This window comes from Phyllostomus discolor, chromosome 8 (genome assembly GCF_004126475.2).
Source record: "Phyllostomus discolor isolate MPI-MPIP mPhyDis1 chromosome 8, mPhyDis1.pri.v3, whole genome shotgun sequence".
Taxonomy (NCBI): domain Eukaryota; kingdom Metazoa; phylum Chordata; class Mammalia; order Chiroptera; family Phyllostomidae; genus Phyllostomus; species Phyllostomus discolor.
The window spans coordinates 98,235,884-98,256,796 of NC_040910.2; the positions used below are offsets into that span (position 1 = coordinate 98,235,884).

General features: G+C 38.2%; 1 protein-coding gene across 2 annotated transcripts in view; it reads right to left on the reverse strand.

The window, feature by feature from the left end:
* Nucleotides 1-20,913, reverse strand: part of STXBP4 (syntaxin binding protein 4) — a 135,638-nt gene that overhangs the window by 57,650 nt on the left and 57,075 nt on the right. For both annotated transcript variants that reach the window (XM_036033714.1, XM_036033713.1), the window contains one exon: nt 4,350-4,526. In XM_036033714.1, coding sequence (XP_035889607.1) covers nt 4,350-4,526 — 177 coding nt within the window. The remainder of the gene's footprint in view (nt 1-4,349; nt 4,527-20,913) is intronic.

Consider the following 20,913-nt stretch of genomic DNA (forward strand, 5'->3'; position numbering starts at 1 on the left):
GCAAATTTTATGAGATAAGCTTCATATAACTTTATTGATTCCTACAATAAATTACATTTAAATTAGTTTCAGTGGATTTTTTTTTTGTTTGTTTTTTTGGCAACGTGGCTTACCACATACTGACAAAAACCCCTACCATACCAGTGTGGCACAACCAAAAGTGCTGAAGATGTACACACATATTGAAAACAACACAATGCAGTGGGAAGCCGAGCTGGCAGGGAAGGAAGGGATTCACTCCGCGGGCAGTGCCGGAATTCCACTGGGACAAGCAAGAGCACCGCGGAGTGCACGCTGGAGTAAGCTCACTGCAGCGTTATGGGCTTTGAGGGTGCGTGCTGAGCACGGGTGGCCTACAGTTTACGGTTTCATCAGGCACAAGTGGCAAATGGGAGAACTTTAAAGGGTGAACTAGAAAGAAACAAACTGATAAAGTGCACAAAGTTTTGACTTTGGCTCTGGTGAGCAGATTAAGAACGGTATCCGCTGAGTAAGCGCTAACCACAAGCCTCCACTCAAATAGATTTAAAGCCAGAATTTATACTACTGTGTAATCTGTAAATTCGTAAGCTGAAAATTTAGTGTACATTGGTCCCAGGATGATTGAAGAAAACACAAAGTTTCCATGGAGGGATATTTTCTAAACTCAAATAATAATTCTCACATATATTGTATCAAAAAGATATGGCCTCAGCAAATTAGCTACCGTAAATGAAAGTCCACTGAAGGAAATAAATTACAGGGTCAGTCCTGTAAAAATAACAGACACTGGAGTGATCAGATACAGAATGCACGGCAATATTTAATATATTTCAAAAATTCAGAAGGAATTGAAAGCATAATGAAAGGGATAAGAAACTATCAAAACAGGCCCAATGACAGGAAAAAATGAATCTTAAAAAAAATACAATTATAATTAAATTAGAAACTCCATTTATAAGCTTGCTTACTATCCAATTAGATATAGTTGAAAAGAGAATGAGTAAACTGAAAGACAGAGGTAGAGAATCTTATAATGAAGCAGAAAGACAAAATGGAAAATCTAAGAGATGAGGTAAGGAGAAAAAAATTAGAAGATCTTTCATATGTCCAATCTTTGAATTACACAGGAAAGACCAGAAAAAGTAAAAGAAAAATAGCTAAAGATAACTGCTATGGTTTAAAAAAAACTGCAAAAGACATTTTTCCCCAGGAAAGATGTCAGGAAGCTCAATGAATGTAAATAATTAAGTTAGCACGTGACTCTTCATAGTCAAACTGCTGAACACTGAGAATAAAGAGATCTTAAAATCATCCAAAAAGAAACACTAGATCACAAATAAATGACAGATTGATGACTACTGCAACCATGGACTAAAAACACTGAAAAAAATTAAATGTTAATGCCACAATTCTAAAGGTAGCAAAAATACATCTCAAAAACAAGAGTTCAACAAAGATGTCTTCAGAGAAAGAAAAATGGGGACAGTTCATTACCAATAGATCCTCACTGAATACATTTCTAAGAGCAGCACTCAGAAAGAAAGAAAATAATTCTAGAAAGAAGGTCTGAGAAGCAAGAAAGAATGTGAAACATAGCAAATGGGAAGCGCGGTGGTCTAGCTAAACAAAGGTTCACCGCACAAAATAAACTGTAACAGTGTCCCGTTTACGGTGTTAAAAATTAAGAAAGAACTAAAATAGTGACAAAAATAGAAATTGAGGAGGAAGAAATGATTGAATTTGTATTCTAAAGTACTTTTAGAAGAAGGGGAAAAGGTAGTGATTTGTTTTATAATTTAAGTTATAAAAGAATGTTAAACTTCTAAGATAATCATTAAAAATTAGAAAAAGAGTATATAACTGGGGAACCGGAAGAGGGAACTAAGTGGAATGGGAGTGGGAGAACATAGGAGGAATCTGAACCAATTCAAAAAGGAGGGGGAGGACGTGGAGGAGAAAGAGAGAGAGGAGAGGATGTGTGGGAAGGAGAGGAAGGAGGGGGACGACAGTGGGGAGGAGGAGGAGAAGGAGAAGAAGAGAAGAAGGCAGCAAGAAAAAAAAAAACAAGAAGAAAACACGAGACAAACAAAGTGTACAAATTAAGAGGGTAGAAATGAAGCCAAGTGCATTAGCAGATAAAAGAATGTAATTGAAACTATCTTTATCCTTAAAGGTAAATATGAAAATGGGGAGGGAGGAATTCTGCTACACGTTATTTACCATATAGACACAATTACAATACAGGGACATTGACAAGTTGAAAGTAAAAGGATGTAAAAAATACATAGGTAAACACAAATCAAAAGCAAGCCAGTGTAGCTATTTTAACATCAATCAAAAACAAGCATTCAGGGGAAAAGAATATTAATAGAATGAAGAATTACAACATTTTCATAACAGGATGATAACGTAATTCCAACCTTGTAAGCAGCTAAAAGCATTACTCCAAAATACATAAAGAACATTAATCACAAGCCCCCGTGTGTGTGATTTTAACACACTGCCCTGGCAAATGAATGACTAGAGAGCAACTGAACCGCACAATTAATGACTCTGATCTAGCGATCTGAAGTAAAACAACTTAATGAAATGACGGCAGCATTCTTTTCAAGCCAACTTGGAACATTTGCAGACTTCGGCCATGATGGTAAAACCACCATCACCTAATTGTACTGTTACTCTGCACACTAACAACTCAGTTCATCTAACAATGCAATCCACCCTTCTGTGACTCCGTGGTGTTTATAAATCAAGACTCAGTAATAAATATGTACATTATTCCCAAATTAATCTATATGCTTAATGCATTTTCAGTGAGAAGGCTATAATTTCTTGGTGGAATTTATAAACTGAGTCTAAAAACACAAAAGGTCACAGGGCCACGAAGCCAACACACTCTTTGTGCATGCTCTCTCCACTGGTGCTGGGCTTGTAAACGTTGAGATGCCCATGCCTAAAACCACTTCTTTAAAAAAAAAAAAGATTGTTTTCTGAGATAGGTTAATGGCTTAGTGAAGGGTATTGTTAAGAGAAATGGCATAAAACCTCACTATGCTAAAAAGAATTGAACTAATTTTACTACCAGACAACTTAGAACAAGTGTCCTCAACTAGGAGCTGGAAGACAGAATTTCAAATAACCTATGCCTTTAAAAACAAATTTAAATAAATTCATCTGAACTCCGTAAGCGCTGTATTTTTTAAGACTATTTTTCCTTCCAAAAAGTACTTTTAATATTTTGATCATTCCCAAAATTTTTTAAAGAATCATGTTAAAGTTACCCACATAAAATAAGCACCTATCTCCATTTTTAGAATGTAAATATTGAGACAAAGGTAAAAACAATCTATGTAATATTTAAGTTCTGCAGCTTTCTCAAGCAGTATGTTTCCCGGTGGGCCTCGCGGTGTCATCCCAGGGTGACCGACGGAACGTCCGACTCCTCGTGGAACTGGTTCAAACTGACGGATGCGAGGAACGTGTCAGTGACGCTTAAGAGTTAACCTGAGGAAATGTCAGATTTTCTTTTGTATGTTGCTTGTCTGAAACCAGTTTCATTGGTATATTTAAAGTATTTAACTCATTTATCTTTAAATAAATAGATGTAAATAATTCAAAGTCACTTTATGTTCTCTTCAAAGGTGATTGCATTAGATATATAAACGGTTATTATGTTTATAAATGAACCCTACCAAGTTATAAAATATCTATTTCCATTCATTTAATTGTCTATCTTGCCTCTGTGGAGTAAATGTGTGTGTCTTTTACAGTGTCTGAACACCATTCAATGAATATAGTATGTACTCTAGAAAAAAAAATCACATAAACATGCCCGTAAAAAGATTCACATTGCCTTCTAAACACCATTCAGGGTTTTGCTACTGAAATTTGAGCCTGTTCCATTCAAACTCAGTTTCTTCCTATTAATTATCTTGGGCCTACGGCAAAATTATTTAACTTTCACACTTCCTTGAGTGCCTTAATCAAAAGGCAAAACCCATCCCTAGACTCTCCCCCTCCCATCCCCATAAGACAAATTAGCAAGTGCAGAAACAAAAGAGAAAAACAATGAAATCAATTAAATGCTAAAGAATTCCAGGATTTCCCGCCTGAGCTGTATCATGTTGACCAGCGACCCAAGCACACGCGGGGCACCAGCTTCTCCCTCCCAAGGCCGTGGGAGCGCGGGGAGGCTCTCAGCAGCAGCGTCCCCACGGCCCCCCTCGCTACACACCCTCCTGCCATTGAATAATAGAAGAAAAAACACTGACCTAGTTTAGAAGCGCAGATGAAAAGAAAATGAAAACAGGATACATGACAACGGCAAGGAAACCATGGTAACTAGGAGAGGGGACTGTTTTGCTCACTTTATTTTGGTCAGAATAATCAGCAAGCTGGGCCTTCAGCTCCGTGATCTCGGCCTCCAGCAGGCGGATCACTTCTTCGTAATCCATTTCCATCCCGCGCGCCTGCCTCTGCGCGGCCTCGGCGAGATGAATCCGGCTTCGCAGCGCTCTGGTTTCTTCAATGACAGCTTTGGCTTCCTGAAGATTTCAAAATCGGTGCCAACGGGGGGGAAAAAAAACCCATGTAAAAATAGTTCAGTGGTTTAAACAAAATATTTCCTCCCTCAAGATGTTATAACTCCAACACTTAGTATGTACTTGTTCCTCCCATCTCAATTGAAAATGAACATGCATGTCATTTATTATAGAGCGCAGCTGCCTGATCTTACTTTTCTTTCCTTTGTTGGTTTTTAAGATGAGTTTCAGTATGGAATCTCCAACTTCACACCCCTAGCATAACATTTTGAAAATAAGGGAAGTGGAAGAGAACTGGAAACGGAAGATAATAAGAATTGGTTCAAAAGATAAAAAGAGTAGGCTTCCACAAAACTCAAGCAGGTGGGGAGGTGCAGAGTCTAGGAAGGCTCTGGAAGCTTCCTCATTACTTCTGAGAGGTCTACAGTGCTGTGCGGCTTCTCCAGGTCCGTGCCCCGGAGCCAGAGCTCACTCCCAGACATCAGTCTCACTGCTACTTCTCTTTTTCAATTTAAGCCAAAAAGTAGAATTCAGTAGCGAGATATATAGCTATTCCTACAGGATGCAATGCTCACAAGACATTTATTAAACATGTGTTACGTCTCAGGTGATTCATGTGTCTTTTCTCATTTAACTTTTATAACAACACCAAGAGAACGGACTTATTTAAAAGTAATTTTATACATAACCAGAGGCTCAAGGTGGTTACAGAATCCAAGGTCAGAGAGTAATGCCAGAATTTAAACCCAGGTCTGTCCGACTCAAGTTCAATGCTCGGTTCACCATTTTACTCTGTCACCAGATGTTAAGTACAAACAAACAAACGAAATATAAATCAACCCTGTTTATTTTAGCTACATTCTCCACGTGAGGAAGAGGATGGGGTGGCCAACCATTTGCTCTCTCTAAATATGCCCTGGTGCTGGGTGGACGACGGTCCCCCAGGACACTGACATAATTTAACATGGCAGTTACTGTGCTGTAAACCAGTTCTTTTGTTTTCTTGATGCAGAATCTCTTTGCAGTGGAACTTTCTGCTCCAATTGCCATGGCTAATACTCAACTATGGCTATTTTAATATTCTCAAAGCTATTATAGGATACTTGATTTTTTGAGCCTAAATATGGTTGAAGTGAGGGGAGGTTTGGGAATATGGACATATTTTTAAGGATCAAATTTTCATTCATACATTCAAGACTATTTTTTCAAAACTTACTTTGCATCAAGTTCTGTTTTAGGTACTGAGGGAACAGCACTAAACAAAATAAACAAAAGTCCTCCCGTCTGCCCCCAGAATAGACTCTCCAGTTTGGAGAGATAGTAAATTAGAGATCATCAATGAAGATCTCATTGAGAAGACATTGGACCAGAGACCTGCAGGAAGGATGGAGCCATGAAGGTTTTCCAAGGGGGACCTTTCTGGGCGGAGGGAACAGTTCATGCAAAGGCCCGGAGGCAGGACTGTGCCTCGCATCTTCGGGGAACAGCAAGGAAGCCAGTGTGGTGATGTGGAGAGTAATGGGCAGGACGGGGGCAGCAGGGCATGGGGGCAGAGTCGTAACTGCAGGGAGGGCGAGGGTAGGGCTGGGGTGCAGTGGCCAATCTTAAGGGGCTTTGTAGGCCATTGTAAGGACTTTGGTTTGACTCTGGGTGAGATGGGAAGAGAGTGGAGTGTTTTGAGCAGAAAAGTGATACAATCTACTTCAATTTTAAGTGGGTATCTTTTGCTGCTGTGTTGAGAGTAGACTGCAGGGGGTGTGCAAAGGTGTAGCCGGGAGAAAGGGAAGGGAACAAAGAAAAACATAATTGTGGCTTGGATTAAGGGTGACAGTGGTGACATAGTGTTAAGTGGTTAGATTCCACGTGTAGTCTGAAAGTGGAACAGAATAGCACATCATCATTAACAACCTTTACTTAGCAGATACTGTATCCAGACGAACATGCTGTACCATAAAAAATACAAAGGTATCTTTCACCTTCCCTTTTTTGGCTCAGCTTAGAGCATTAGGTAAGACTTAGAGAAGTGGCGGAAGAGGGCAGAGCACGTTAGACAAAGCAAAGAATGCGAACAAAAGCAGAGAAGAAGAAATGTGGTGCATTTGTGAAAGGGCACTGGAGATCAGTTTTGACCGAAGTCGATGCTTCCTGCAGGGGAGCAATGAATAAAAAAGTTTAAGGAGAGGGAGAGACAGGGCTAGGCTTTGGTGGAAATGGCATGACGGGAAAAAAAAAAAAAAAAAAACACCTTTTAAAAACATTTTACTGAATTTATTGGGCCAATATTGGTTAATAAAGTTGTATGTCTCAGGTATACAACTCTATAATACAGCATCCATGTACTGTGTTGAATGTCCACTACCCTAGTCAAGTCTCCTTCCGTGAACATTTATTCCATTACCCTCTTCTACCTCCACCCACCCCCTTTCTCTCTGGTAATCATCACACTGTTGTCTGTGCTTATGAGTTGTGGGTTTTTTCCCTTAATTCTTCCACATTTTTCACCCAACCCCCCAAACCCTCTGCCCTCTGACAACTGTCATTCTGTTCTCTGTACCTATGAGTCTGTTCCTTTTTTGTCTGTTAGTTTATTTTCTTCATTAGATTCCACACACATGTGAAATCACATGGCATTTGTCTTTCTCTGACTGGCTTATTTCCCTTAGCATAATACTCTTCAGGTCCATCCATGCTGTCGCAAAACATAAGATTTCCTTCTTTTTTAAGGCCGAGTAGTATTCATTGCGTAAATGTACCAAATCTTGGCTATTTTAAATAATGCTGCAATGAACATAGGGGTGTATATATTCTTTCAAATTAGTGTGTTGGGTTTCTTTGGATAAATTCCCAGAAGTAAAATCACTGGGTCATAAGGCAGTTCCATTTTTAGTTTTCTGAGGCAAATGCACACTGCTGGCTGCAATGGTCCGCATTCCCACCACCAGCAGTGCCAAAGGGTTCCCCTTTCTCCACATCCTCATTCGCACTTGCTTTTGTTGATTTCTTGATGATAGCCATTCTGATGGAGGTGAAGCGATACTGTGGTTGTCATTTAGTTTCTCTGATGACTAGTGATGCTGAGCATCTTTTCGCATGTCTATCGGCCGTCTGTATGTTCTCTTTGAAGAAGTGTCTACTCAGGTCCTTTGTCCATTTTATAATTGGATTGTTTGGGGTTTTTTGGTGTAGAGTTGTATAAGCTCTTTATAAATTTGGGATATTAACCCCTTATCAAATGTATCATTGGAAAATATGTCCTCCCATTCAGTGTTGATGGTTTCCTTTGCTCCGCAAAAACTTTTTAGTTTGATGTAGTCCCCTTTGTTTTTTTGTTTCTTTTGTTTCCCTGGTCTGAGGTGATATATCAGAAAAAATACTGCTATGAGAAATGTTAGAGATTTTGCTGCTTACGCTATTTTGTAAAATTTGTACGGTTTTGAGTCCAACATTTAAGTCTTTAATCCATTTTGAGTTTATTCTTGTGTATGATGTAAGAACATGATCTAGTTTTATTTTTTCAAGTATCTGTACAATTACCCCAACACTATTTATTGAATAGGCTATTTTTACTTCTCTATTATGTTCTTGTTACCTTTGTCAAATATTAATTGACCATAAAAGCATGGGGTTATTTCTGGGCTCTCTATTCTGTTCCATTGATCTATATGTCTATTTTTTTTATTAATGCCAGTACCATGCTGTATTGATTACTATGGTCTCATAGTATAGTTTGATATCAGGTAGCATGATTCCTTGAACTTTGTTCTTCCTTCTCTTTGCTGTGGCTGTTCAGGGTCTTTTTGGTTCCATATACATTTTTGAAATATTTGCTCTAGTTTTGTGAAATATGCCATTAGTATCTTAATAGAAATTACATCAAATCTATAGATTGCTTTGGGTAGTATGGACATTTTAATGATGTTAATTCTTTCTATCCATGAACACAGTATATATTTCCACTTATTTGTATCTTCTTCAATTTCTTTCTTCAAAGTCTTATAATTCTGATTATAGATCTTTTTTTTAAAAGCAGATATTCTGGTGTTTTCTTTTATTTTTTATGATTTTATTTATTTATTTTTAGAGAGGGAAGGGAGGGAGGCAGAGAGAGAGAGAGCGAGACATCAATGTGCGGTTGCTGGGGGCCATGGCCTGCAACCCAGGAATGTACCCTGGCTGGGAATCGAACCTGGGACACTTTGGTTCCCAGCCTGCGCTCAATCCACTGAGCTATGCCAGCCAGGTTGATTATAGATCTTTTAAATTCTTGGTTATTTATCACTAGGTTTTTTTCTGATGCAATTGTAGATAGGACTGTTTTCTTAGTTTCCCTTTTTGATAGTTTATTATTGGTGTATAAAAATGCAACTGATTTCTAGATACTTATTTTGTACTCTATCTGGGGAAGTCTGGACACCTTCTGAGCAGAGAGGAGAGCACAGAGCTTCAGAAAGCTAAATCTGGCAGCAGGGTGCAGGATGGGAAGACATGGCCACCCAACCACCTACTATACCCTTAATTCACAGAAGTTTATTTTCTTATTTTGTAAAGTAATGGTCCTATAATAAAAAGGTACTTATAAAAAGAAATAACCAGGGAAATAAAAGGACACTTAATGTAGCCACACTGGTTGCATTTAGTTCAGCAGAGGTGGTCAGAAGTCACCGTGTTGCAACTGAATCGACTTCACGTCGGTCCGTTGCTGTGCGTACAGGAGGGAATGGCGCAGTGTGCTGGCAGCTTGCTAAGTGTTTTACACGGATCATCTCCACTAACCTGCATGCTTGTGTGTGGGGTACGTCCATCATTATCTTCATTTAAGGGACGGAAAGCTGAAGCACAGAAAGGTTAAGTGACTTGCTCAGAATCACACACTTAGCCAGTGGCTGAGCTAGCCTCTGAACCAGTCAGTCTAGTTACAAAGTTCATGTTCTTGGCTACTACGCCATGCTACCTTTCCAACTACAATAAGTGCTAAAAAAACCCACTCGTAGATGACAATATCATCATTGCCCAGTCCTACATGGGCTTAGGATGTGGCCATTACCAGCTACTCAGAAACGTTCAAGGTGGCTACATCATTCTCCATTTCCCATTCGATCGAGCTAGAAAACAAAAATATACTGTCACCGAAGAGAAAGAGGAGGGGCAGAGTCCTCCATGGCTGCAGCGAGGAATAAGTAATTTGATGACCTGTCTCCTTCGCACTCACTTCATGCAGCTTTTATTCCTCCATAAAAACAGCACTTTGGTTTTTGCCCAAAGAATGCTAGTTAATTAAATGAAGAATCTGGATGGAATTTATATAGTCATTATAGTGCACTAATGGTAATACAGTGTGAAATGCAGTTGATGCTGAATAAATTCATGCTATTTCTTTTGTAAAGGTGCAACTGTCAGGTTGGCAGATGTGACCCCTTGGCAAAGTTCTGGCCCAAATCCCACTGAATGGGTGTTTAAAAGATTAGTGCATGAAATGATGACTCTTAGTCTAAGGAGCAGAAAAGAAAAGATAGCAGCAGTATTCTGTACTTAGCAATATAGAATCACATAAACCCATTTTTTCTCCCACCCCAGGTGTCTTTTTTTAAAAGATTTTATTTATTTATTTTTAGAGAGGGAAGGGAGGGAGATAGAGAGAGAGAGAGAAACATCAATGTGCGGTTGCTGGGGATCATGGCCTGCAACCCAGGCATGCACCCTGACTGGGAATCGAACCTGAGACACTTTGGTTCGCAGCCCGCGCTCAATCCACTGAACTATGCCAGCCAGGGCCCAGGTGTCTTCTGATAACTAACTAACTGTAAAGCCTCCTACGTCAGTAACAATGGAGCCAGAATTTTCCCAGGACCTCAACATAAGCCTGAAATCCCATCGGGGAAAACACTGCAGCCAGTTCACTGATTTACTTTGTATGAGGTAAAGAGTAATTCAGTTTGGAAAGTTAAAAAATAAAAGAGAGACCAAGGTGTAATAGTAAATCAGAAAAATCAACGTGTTATTCTTTTGAATACTAACCAGTATGAGCAAATACACTAAAAGGGACTTGGATTATGAAGTCAGATTTCTGAATTATTATTTTTTGGGGTGAGACAGGAAATGTTTTCAACTCATACTGTCCCGCTGTAAAATGAGAATTTTTCCACCTCACAATTTCACAATGAATCTTCAAGGAAGATCAGACCAAATTCTTTGAAAATATAATTCACACTAATGAAAATCGTCACAGGCCACACATACTTTGACCTTAGCTGTGTGATTGTGTTGAGACAAAGGGCATTATAAATGCACACGAAGGGCAGTAGGAACCCAGAAGGGAGACAATATGGTGTGTGTTTTTCCACACACAGCAAGCGGTTCTTCCCCATGCGGCAGCATGATATAGAACTCGAAAACATGGGCATGAGATGAGCTGTACCGAGGTCAGCATCTTAGACAGGGTTTTTTTTTTTTTTCCACTTTCTAGTGGTACGATTCTCTAAGACTCAGTTCGTTCATCTGTACCATGGGAAATAATAATACCTTCTTCATAAGGTCAAAACAACTCTCACAAGAGGGTTAAAGAAACTGTTATGGTTCCTGTTATAGTTTTCCCCCCCATTCCTGTTTACTAGAGAGCTAAACTAGATGGTTTAGTAAGGACTTTCCAGAGGCACTCAATTAGTAATATCAGTTATTGAAAGTTAGAGATGTTGTTTGCAAAGATAATGCACACACGTCTTTTTTAACGTTAGCAACAGTCACGTAAAATCTTTTCTTCCCTAATCATGAGTCGCGACGGCTCCCCGAAGGAGAAGGAGCGAGCACCAGCAGCAGCTGCACACGTGTAATTCAGCTCGCACGCCCGCATCACTGCCCTCAGAAGTTCTGTAACTTTAAGCTGATCAATAAATCTTTCAAATGTCAATGGCTGACAGGAGAGAAAGGAGACTTCAGAGAGATATATGTTTTAGTGGAATGGAAGTTATGCTACCAAGCCCAAAAGAATACTTCTCTTATCAGCTTCCTACATTCACTCACTGGAAAACCTTTCTTGGTCTAGGTCCCATTACATCTTGCGAGAAAGATTAGGGTTACTCCAGGAAGAGGGCTGTTGAAGGAAAAGTGCTCAAAAGCAAGTTATATCTAGTTCCCTTAACTTATGTGTCAGATTTAGTAAAACAGGTATGATACTCTTCTCAGTGGATGATCTCAAAATAATCTAAAGACATTCATAAACAAATCCGCAGCTCATCCCTTAAGCATGGACACATCTGGGGGGAGGATTAATCCGCTGTACTTTATACTTGCCTCTGGTACCTGCTCTGTCCCTTTCCTTCCCTCACTTCTCCTCCATGCATACAGCAGGCTCACGGCTCCACCTCTTTACCCAGCCAGCTATTAAGCAAGGTGAGGTCTTCATTTATGATACATTTGCAGCCATTCCTTAATTCCCATTCTCACCACCACATTACTGATTCCTGCCGTTACCAGCTCACACGTAGATACTATGAAATCGTGGAAGTCATCACCCTGCCTACTGTTTTCTTCAATGCAGTGTTCTGCATGTCACTTTTGAGGGACCGCTTTTCCTAAAAGGTTGCTCATTTCCACCTTAGGTTCCAAGCCTAAGTGCATGAGACATGATAAAATACATCCTCCATATCCGTAGTTCAAGGTTCTCTATTGCTTGTTCCAAACCGATCTCCCCAGCCTCGTCACATTCAACTCTCTCACATGACGACCACATCCAAGGACACCCACTTCCAGTTTCCCCAGATGACCCTCTCCACCTCGAAGATGCTTCTAGGCACATTATTCCTTCCACTAGGTGTACACACTTTCTCCCTTTTTTCTTTATCCGATTCTGATCTATTCTTCAAAATCGACCTCATCTTACCTTCTCTAATCTTTCCAGCCCACTTCGGCTTACAATGATTTTCCCCTCCTTTTGTGTTTTACATCTGTTATCTGTAATTAGTCACATACTACTTACTAGATCCTACTGCCATCTTGAACTGTCTTTAAAGTATAAATATGTTACTACCTACATTTCGAAAATGAAAGGGTCTTGACAGCCCCAGTGAGAACACGGGCTGTCTGAGAGTAAACACCCCGCCTGACGTGAATAGGCGCTCCACCTAACAGCGGCAGTAGGACATGTACCGGAGTTGACGGCAAGGCCAATGACTCTTTGGTTTTTCACATCCGGTAATAATTGCCCTAGAGCACTATATTAGGTAAGAAGTTTTCATAGGCAAGTTCTTCAAAAAAGGTTTCAACTTTATGGGAATAGTAATTGAACTATATTTCATTTAAATAAATAATTATAATAACAATCACAAAGCATGCTATGAAAAACACCACATAATAAAAAGCAAATTATTTCATTAGATTCCTTTTATAGCTAAATTAAACAAAAATCCTTTTGTAGTACTAATCAAGCAAATGAGATTATGTCAAAACCAAATGAAATGGAAAAAAAATCAAGATTGAAGAAAAGACAGTTATACCTTACTATTTGATAATTCTACTTCTTCATTTTTCATTAAATACATTTAAAAATTTAAAGATAAAAAATCATGCACACTAGTTATATTTCCCTAGGAATTACATTTTCCCATCATAAGTTAATATAGTACATGCTCTCAAAAGGACTACATGTCTTGAAGGTCCTTTCCAACCCCATCCATCCATAGCCCTGATTCAATGATTTATGCTATGACACTTCTTTCTCAAGTGTGTAAAAATAACAGATATTTGCAAATCCAAGAAACAAAGATTTCCTTTAGTTAGTATGAAAAAAGCAAAGTGCTCACTTTGCTAAGGAAGATTTGGTTAAGCTTTTTGGAAGAAAAGGAGGTCAGTCAAATTATAATTAGCTCTAATGAACCTTCCCAAGAGCTGTCAACTTCTTCACCTGATGCTACCCCATTCTCCAAAAAGTGCAAAACTGAGTCCTGCTTCTGAACATCAAAGACTATCAAAGAAACAATTTTCAATCTCTGTTTATAAAAAGAAGCCTCTAATCAAAGACAGACACATAAGCACATCTATCTGGTAAATTTTATCATGTGAACTTATACACAATATAAATATTAGTCAAAACATATTTAATCTAAAACATGTATTTTCCAGTTTAGTGACGAATGACATATAACAAAAACCTATTTTCCTACTTCTCTAATTCTGGTAATAAATGTACCAAAAGGGAACATTTGTGGTATTGGAAATTTCTTTTCATAATCATAATTTAAACCTTGTTCATCAAAACCTGGTACGGTTCAAAGCCTATTTTTCTCCTAGTAAACATGTAAAATTAACCTGAAGTTTGGAGTTTAGGGGAGATCTCAATGATAGAAATGCATTCTTCCTACACTAACCTTGGGTTTAATCCAATCAGAATCTGAATTTATCAAATTGTGTTTGTTTTGAAGGAACTGACCAAGAGTTCTAAATTTGAATCTAGATGTAATAAGATCTGAACAATCAATATGATTCTTAAGTTGATTTGGAAGAAAAGAATCAGTGAGAACTGGTAAGCAAATTCTGAAAACGAGCAGCAACAACAACAAAGAAAGGAGGAAGACTGGACAGGGCCCAAGGACTTCAGGCATACATAAAGCTACAAGAGTTGGGAGGGGCTGACGAAGAGTTAGACAGAACGTTCATTCACCCAGTAAATATTTACTGACAAAGCAACTGAAAAGACCAGATGCCCCAATCAGGCCCTAGATTATAAAAGCGTGTCATTTAGGATAACAGAGGTATCATAAAACAGTAAGTGGTTGTGACTACAAACTATTTGGGAAAAAGTGTAGAGCATAGACCTTCACCTCATACCACTCACCAAATGAAATAATTTCTTAAATGGGTTAAATACTGATAGACATGGAAGGAAGACTAGGTAAATGTGTATGTGAAAAGGATAGATTTAATAACCCAAAAATACCTGTGTTTAAAAACCCTGAAAAACATTACAAAGGCATTTTGCACAGAGGTGAAAATACTTACGACAGATTTGGTGGAAACAGAGTTAATAACTACAGTAAAGTTATCTTATAAAACGATGTGGGGAAGAAGGGGAACGCAGTTACTGGTTAATGAGAGAGAAGTGAGGAAGAAACAGCAGGAGTGGTAAGGGGACACGAGTAACGCAAGGGACATATGGTCAGAGGGGCAGAATGTCACTGGCGGTCACATCAGGAAAGCAGCTGCCTTCAATACTGAAGAATTGTGATGGAATCCGCAATTTAATTTGAAAACCACGGTCATGGATGATCTTGGCAACTCACATGGATGACAACAAATCAAAGTATATTTTCAAATAGGGTGATTTATTTATGTTGGGCTAGGTATGCCTAGAGAAGTCTTGTTTTTAATTCGAAAATAGTTTGTGAATATAAATCATGTAACACAATGTCACGAGTCCCGTATTGAAGTAAGAATACCAAAAGTGTTTCTCACATAGTAAGCTGCCAAGATAAGAATTTTATAGTATCAACTGCCTTATCACTACTTCCTCCTTGGGTAAAATTTACTAGTTTGTCAGCCAAATTTATATTGCTCTAACCCAGAGATGTTTACAATACACCCTGAAAGGTGCTCTCTTAGCAACTGACTACTGGGGTTTTAGAGATCTGTATTTGTTTTTAGTTAAACAAGGGCAGTTATAGGGAGCAATGCCTACTCTGGGATATAATCATGCCTGTGACAACTCACCAGCTACAGGGCGCCTGTTCCGAAATGCTTTGTAGAAAGTGAATGTTTGCTCTGTTTCCCTTACTAGATTGAGAGCTCCTTGTAGAAAGTATGTCAAGCTCTCACAGTGCATCTGCACAAAATAAGCATTAAATAAGTGTCTCTCAAATTCCCTTGCCAAGTCTCCCTTATAAGCTACTGCAGGCATGTGTGAAACAATTTATTAAAGACTGTTGAATACCTTCTTCCATCACCATCTATCCCCGCATAGCCTCCTTCACCACTGTCCACCCTCTTCTCGCTGGCAATTACCACACTGCTGTCCCTGCGCATGAGTTTTTTTTTCTCTTTTTTTGCTCAATCCCTCCACCCCACTCCACCTAGCCCCCAAGCTCCCACCCCCTAGACAGCTGTCATCCTGCTCTCTATCTATGAGTCGGTCTCTCTTTTGCTTGTTAGTTCATTTTATTCATTAGATTCCACATGTAAGTGAAATCATATGGTACTTGGTTTTCTCTGACTGGCTTATTTCACTTAGCAGAATGTTCTCCAGGTCCATCTATGCTGTTGCAAAGGGTAAGATTTCTTTCTTTTTTACAGCTGGGAAATAAGAGTATACAGATGATGTCTTGTGGAATTGTGCACCTGAAACCTGTATAATTTTGTTAACCAATGTCACCCCAATAAATTCAATAAAAAGGAGAGAAGGAAGGAAGGAAAAGAAAGAAGGAAGGAAGGAAGGGAAAGAAAGAAAGAAAGAAAGCTAGTTGAATGTGGTCCCTCAATAGCCAGAAAATAAGTGGCTCATGGTATGGAACCCAGAACATTAACATCCTCTCTAACTAAGCCAACCAACTACAGAAAATACTGTCACTGAATGAACTGCAAGGTTACTGTAAAGAATAAGATCAACTCCTTTCCCAGTTCTCCCAGTATCGAAAATTCTGCAATTCTAATTAATCTGACACAATTAAAATGGGTTCTATGGTATGAATGGAAAAATTTCTCTCAGAATTCTCAACATGGTAAAAGAAACAACTATTTGGAAATGGGGACTCTGAAAAAGACATCTGTGTTTGCCAGTGCTTGCTTAGAATGCTACATTCACCTCCACTGAATCACTAGCTATGGCTGGTGTCTGCGCAAGCAGGGACGCCAGCTGGCTGTCCTCGCGTTCCGTCCCAAGCACGCCGTCTTCAGCTTAGGCAGTTTCTTGGGCAAAGTCTAATGCTGGAGAATACAGTGGTCATTTTTTGTTCTACATAAAGGGAATTAATGTTGAAAAATAAAACCAACCAGGTTTGCTGAATAAGTTTTTCCACTTAGGTTGCTATCATTATAAGAGCTTTATAATTTTTTTTCTCAAAGAAGATCTTTTCTTTTTAAAAATCACCGTAAGATCATTTCAGTTTAAACATAGTTGCAAGAAATAACAGAGAGGTTCCCTGTACTCTACTCATTCTCCTGCAATGGTTATATCTTGCATTACTATAGCAGAATATCAAGACCAGGAAACTTCACTGATACAACCCACTGACCTTAATCAGATTTCACCACTGTTATAGATGCACTTTGCACTGAAAAGGATCAACCTATGGATGTATGCAACAACCTGGATGGATCCCAAGGGAATTATGTGGAGTGAAGGAAGCCAACACCCAAAGTGACATACTGTCTGACAACATTTATAAAACATTCTTAAAAATACAAAATTATAGAGGTATAGAAAAGGTGAGTGGTTACTAGGTGTTAGGGAAAGGGGACGGAAGGAGGTGGCCGTGGCAATAAAAGAGTATCATGAGGGATATTTGTAAAGAGGGGTTTTCATAGAACATAAGAGTTGACATCCTGAGGTCAGAAGTGACCATCTGAAATGGCAACATAAGAACATTTTACTTCAGGAAGCTTTTACAACAGAAAAGACCGACAAATCAAATATATGTGTTTTTCTCCTTTTCCCCTCTAAACATGAGATTGGCATCTTGGAATATTTACTATGCTGATACACTATAAAAAGTTCAGATCACTAAAGAAGAATAAAAGGAGTGTGGGAGCTCATCAATTCTGGAAATTAGAGATTTTACTGCTTCTTTAATAAGTGCACAAAGAAACACAATCAGTGAAAGGGTAAAAACATGAATACTTCCTTAGCAATCACATTTTATTGATCCTCTTATAGACAGTACATTTATTCTGTCCTTACAGTTTCCTTTGTTGCTTACTCCATAAACCAAGATAGCCCACAGGCCAGCTGCACCAGCTGCAACTAAGTTCATGCTCAACCGCAACTATCCAGAGAGAATCCTGTGCTGATTTGACCTTACTTTTCTGACTCAAGCATTCAACCCAACCTTTGTGCAAGCGAGGCCAACTGCAACTGGGCTTATTTGAATCAGGAGAAGTTGCCAAATGAACAATTTCCTGTGTTTCTTTAGGGCAAAGACTGGTTCAGACAAGCTAACTATTTTGGTTTTGGACTTTTCACCAATTCATTGCTGCCTTAGGTCATAACACTATGCTGAAAGGAACTTTACAAACAACTTAAGTGTGAGAGCAGGATTTGGAAAGCTGTTGATCAAAGGAAGTTGCTAGAAGACGGCCCATGCCTGTTAAAAGTTGTTAAAACTTGAAGAAAAAATAACAAGCAGTGTAATTTTATGGGAAATTGTGCTCATGATTCTAAATGGTAAAGTTGGTTCATTTGGTAAGGCATAAGAACTCATCAAAAACACTTAGATTTTAGGGGACAGAACAGCCAACTCCCGACAAAACAGTCAGTAAAGTATCTGGTAGTCATGCTTGGCTGGATAAAGGAAGGTACCTCATATTTCTGATGAAAATGGATCCCCTAAGACTTTGCTCTTTCATTTTGTATTTCTTTCTTCCTTCCCTCTCCTTTTCTTTTTCCCTTTGCCCTTTTCTCCCTTTTTTTGTTCTTCATTGCTTTCTTTTGAATCAATACATTAAAAAAGATAAATTAATTTCCGTAGTTTAAAATAGGTAATATACCTTTAAAAAGAGATTATTCTGTTCTTAGGATCAGGCCACTATCTCAAAATAATTCAATTAAAAGTTTACAAGTGAGTAAGCAAAGGATATCAAATTGTATTTTCTTCTCCCTTAGAAGTAACTGGAAACCATTGTTGTAAGATAAACTGAAAATCAATCTAGTAGTATTTTAATAACTAGGTTACCTATGTACTAAAGGAGATATCTATCTATCTATCTATATATAGAGAGGGAGAGAGAGACAGAGAAATTATTAGTGTTATACTAATTTCATGTAAAGATCTTCAAAAGGATACCAAACAAAGGGGAAGAAATTTTGCCAAATTTTGTATAACTCAAGTTTCTGGTTTGAAAAGTTTTTAAGAGAAAAGGTATACATGCTCTCTACTTGTAATTTTTAAAGACTCTTTTGCTAATTGTGAAAAAAGATATTAATCCTTAAAAAAATGGAGAGGTAGTTATTCTCTCTAAAGTATAGGAACTCTTTTATTAACAATATCCATATCACCGAAATAATGGCGATGTACATTCATAAAAGAGGGTGATTAAATATACTTAAAAACTGACAGTATTAAGTTGATTTTGGGTAGCATATTTTTTATAGCAATGTTTGTTTCTGAAATGAATAGTTGTATTAGTATGCTTGCATGTTGGTTTGTAAACACAAATACATATACTTTTTATTATGTTTGCTAAAACTGGAAAATATACACTAAATAATATTAATTAAAACTTCTTTACTGTCAGTCTCATTTCTCCTGTTTGTTAATGGCATTATTACAGCCTCTCAATCACCACATTACAAAGCCTTGACTGCTCTCTCTGACTGTTACTATACACTCTATCACTGTTAGTCTGGCTGACTTTGCCCTCAGAGTATCTTTCACACAGACAGACCCCTGTAATATATCTGATATAATCCCACGCCCACTACCCAGTCAAATCTGCCACTGCCTATTACCTGGACAAGTGCTACTCAAATTTTAAGGTGCATGTAAATCATCCAAGCACTTGTGAGGTGCAGATTCTGGTTCAGTGGGCCTGGGGTAAGACTTGAGACAGCATTTCTAACTACGCTCCAGGTGTTGCTGACTGCCAGTCCCGAACCACAACTTGATTAGCAAGAAGGCAGACTTCTAGATCCGCATTATCCAATGTGCTAGCCGTCTATATGCGGCTACTGAGCACTTGAAATATAATGAGTCGAATAAAAAAGTGAAGTTTTAACCTTAATTAGTTTGTATTTAAATTAAAAAACTTAAGAAGTGTAAACTATTTTTCCATTACACAGAAATTTATTGTTTTGGTATAATTACCTTTCACTTTAATCACTGCATCATTTAAGATCACCGTTGCACTGTAGTGTCTGTGTCAGGAATGCGAGTCATTGGAATATACATAAACACATCACTGATTCGGTTACTGTTAATGAGTGAATTAATTTCAAAACTTTTATATGTCAGTTTAACAGTGTGCTTATCTGAGGATTTTATGCACACAGCATGGGTTACAGTAATACATATGCATGTCAGGATCGGTAATTAAATTGATATTCTCATTTCCATTAGAATTAAATTTTTTTGTATTTAAAAGAGTAGGTACGGGAAAAATTTTAATATAAAGTTAAGGAATATTGCATAATATTGTATCATATTATATAATAAAGTAGAAATGAATTAGCTGGTAATATAACCAGAATGATAAAAAGAGATGAAAAGAAGGTATGCTGCAAATTTCAAGATGAGTGCAATGGTAACTTACAATGCTGTTTGTTGTGTAAAATATTTTTTTAAACATATAAAAAGTGAGCGATATAAGGAGGTTTTTGCAAAGGAATGGTAAATTTGTTAAGTTTTCTCTTAAAAGTCAAACAAGAAGCAATGAAATTAGTCACCTGAAATCAGAAGTAAATGTTCAACACTGGTAACTCTGGCCAGCTATAAAATGGCTTGGGATTTTTTGCAGAAAAGAATAAACCATTTTTATTTAGACTGATATGGTAATTTTAGCTATGATAAAAGATTAGGGGAAATATTTTATGGAAGATTAAAGATCTTCAATGAAGGCACAAAATAAATGCTCAAGAACTTTTGTTTACCAATATCAGTGACCAATTGACTCAAAATTTGACTGAGTTGTGAAAGAGTTTTATAAAGATTTTCAGTATTTTGAATTTCAATTCAAGATTTTCTTAGACTAGAAATCAAAGACAAAAGCAGCAATGTGATTTCTTCTCTACCATCAATATCACACTGTATACGAGTGTAATTGCCACTGGAGGCGGGAGTGGATGGGGATGGGAAGGCTGATCAAGGAGGCTCTTGGAGGCTTTGACATTTCCTCTTTGTCGGGTTTTGGCTTTCACTCTGAGTGAGATGGAAAGTCCTGGAGAGTCTACTTGGGTTTTAAAAGGATGCTCCCGGCAGCTGTGTTCTGATTAGACCTCACGGGGGTGGGGCAAGGGTAAAAGCAGGGTAATCTGGCAGGAAGCTGTAACTACAACATAGACAGGTGATGATGGTGGGGAGGGTGAAAAGTGGAAAAATTCTGCAGATTTTTAAAAACAGGACCAAGTTAGAGGTAGAATGCGATGGAAACAGGTCAGATCATACACGGCACAAGTTAACCATTTTTCCCTCCTTTGAAATACCTTCAATGGCAGTCCATTGTCTAAAATGTTAGATTGGTATTCAAGTGCCTATAG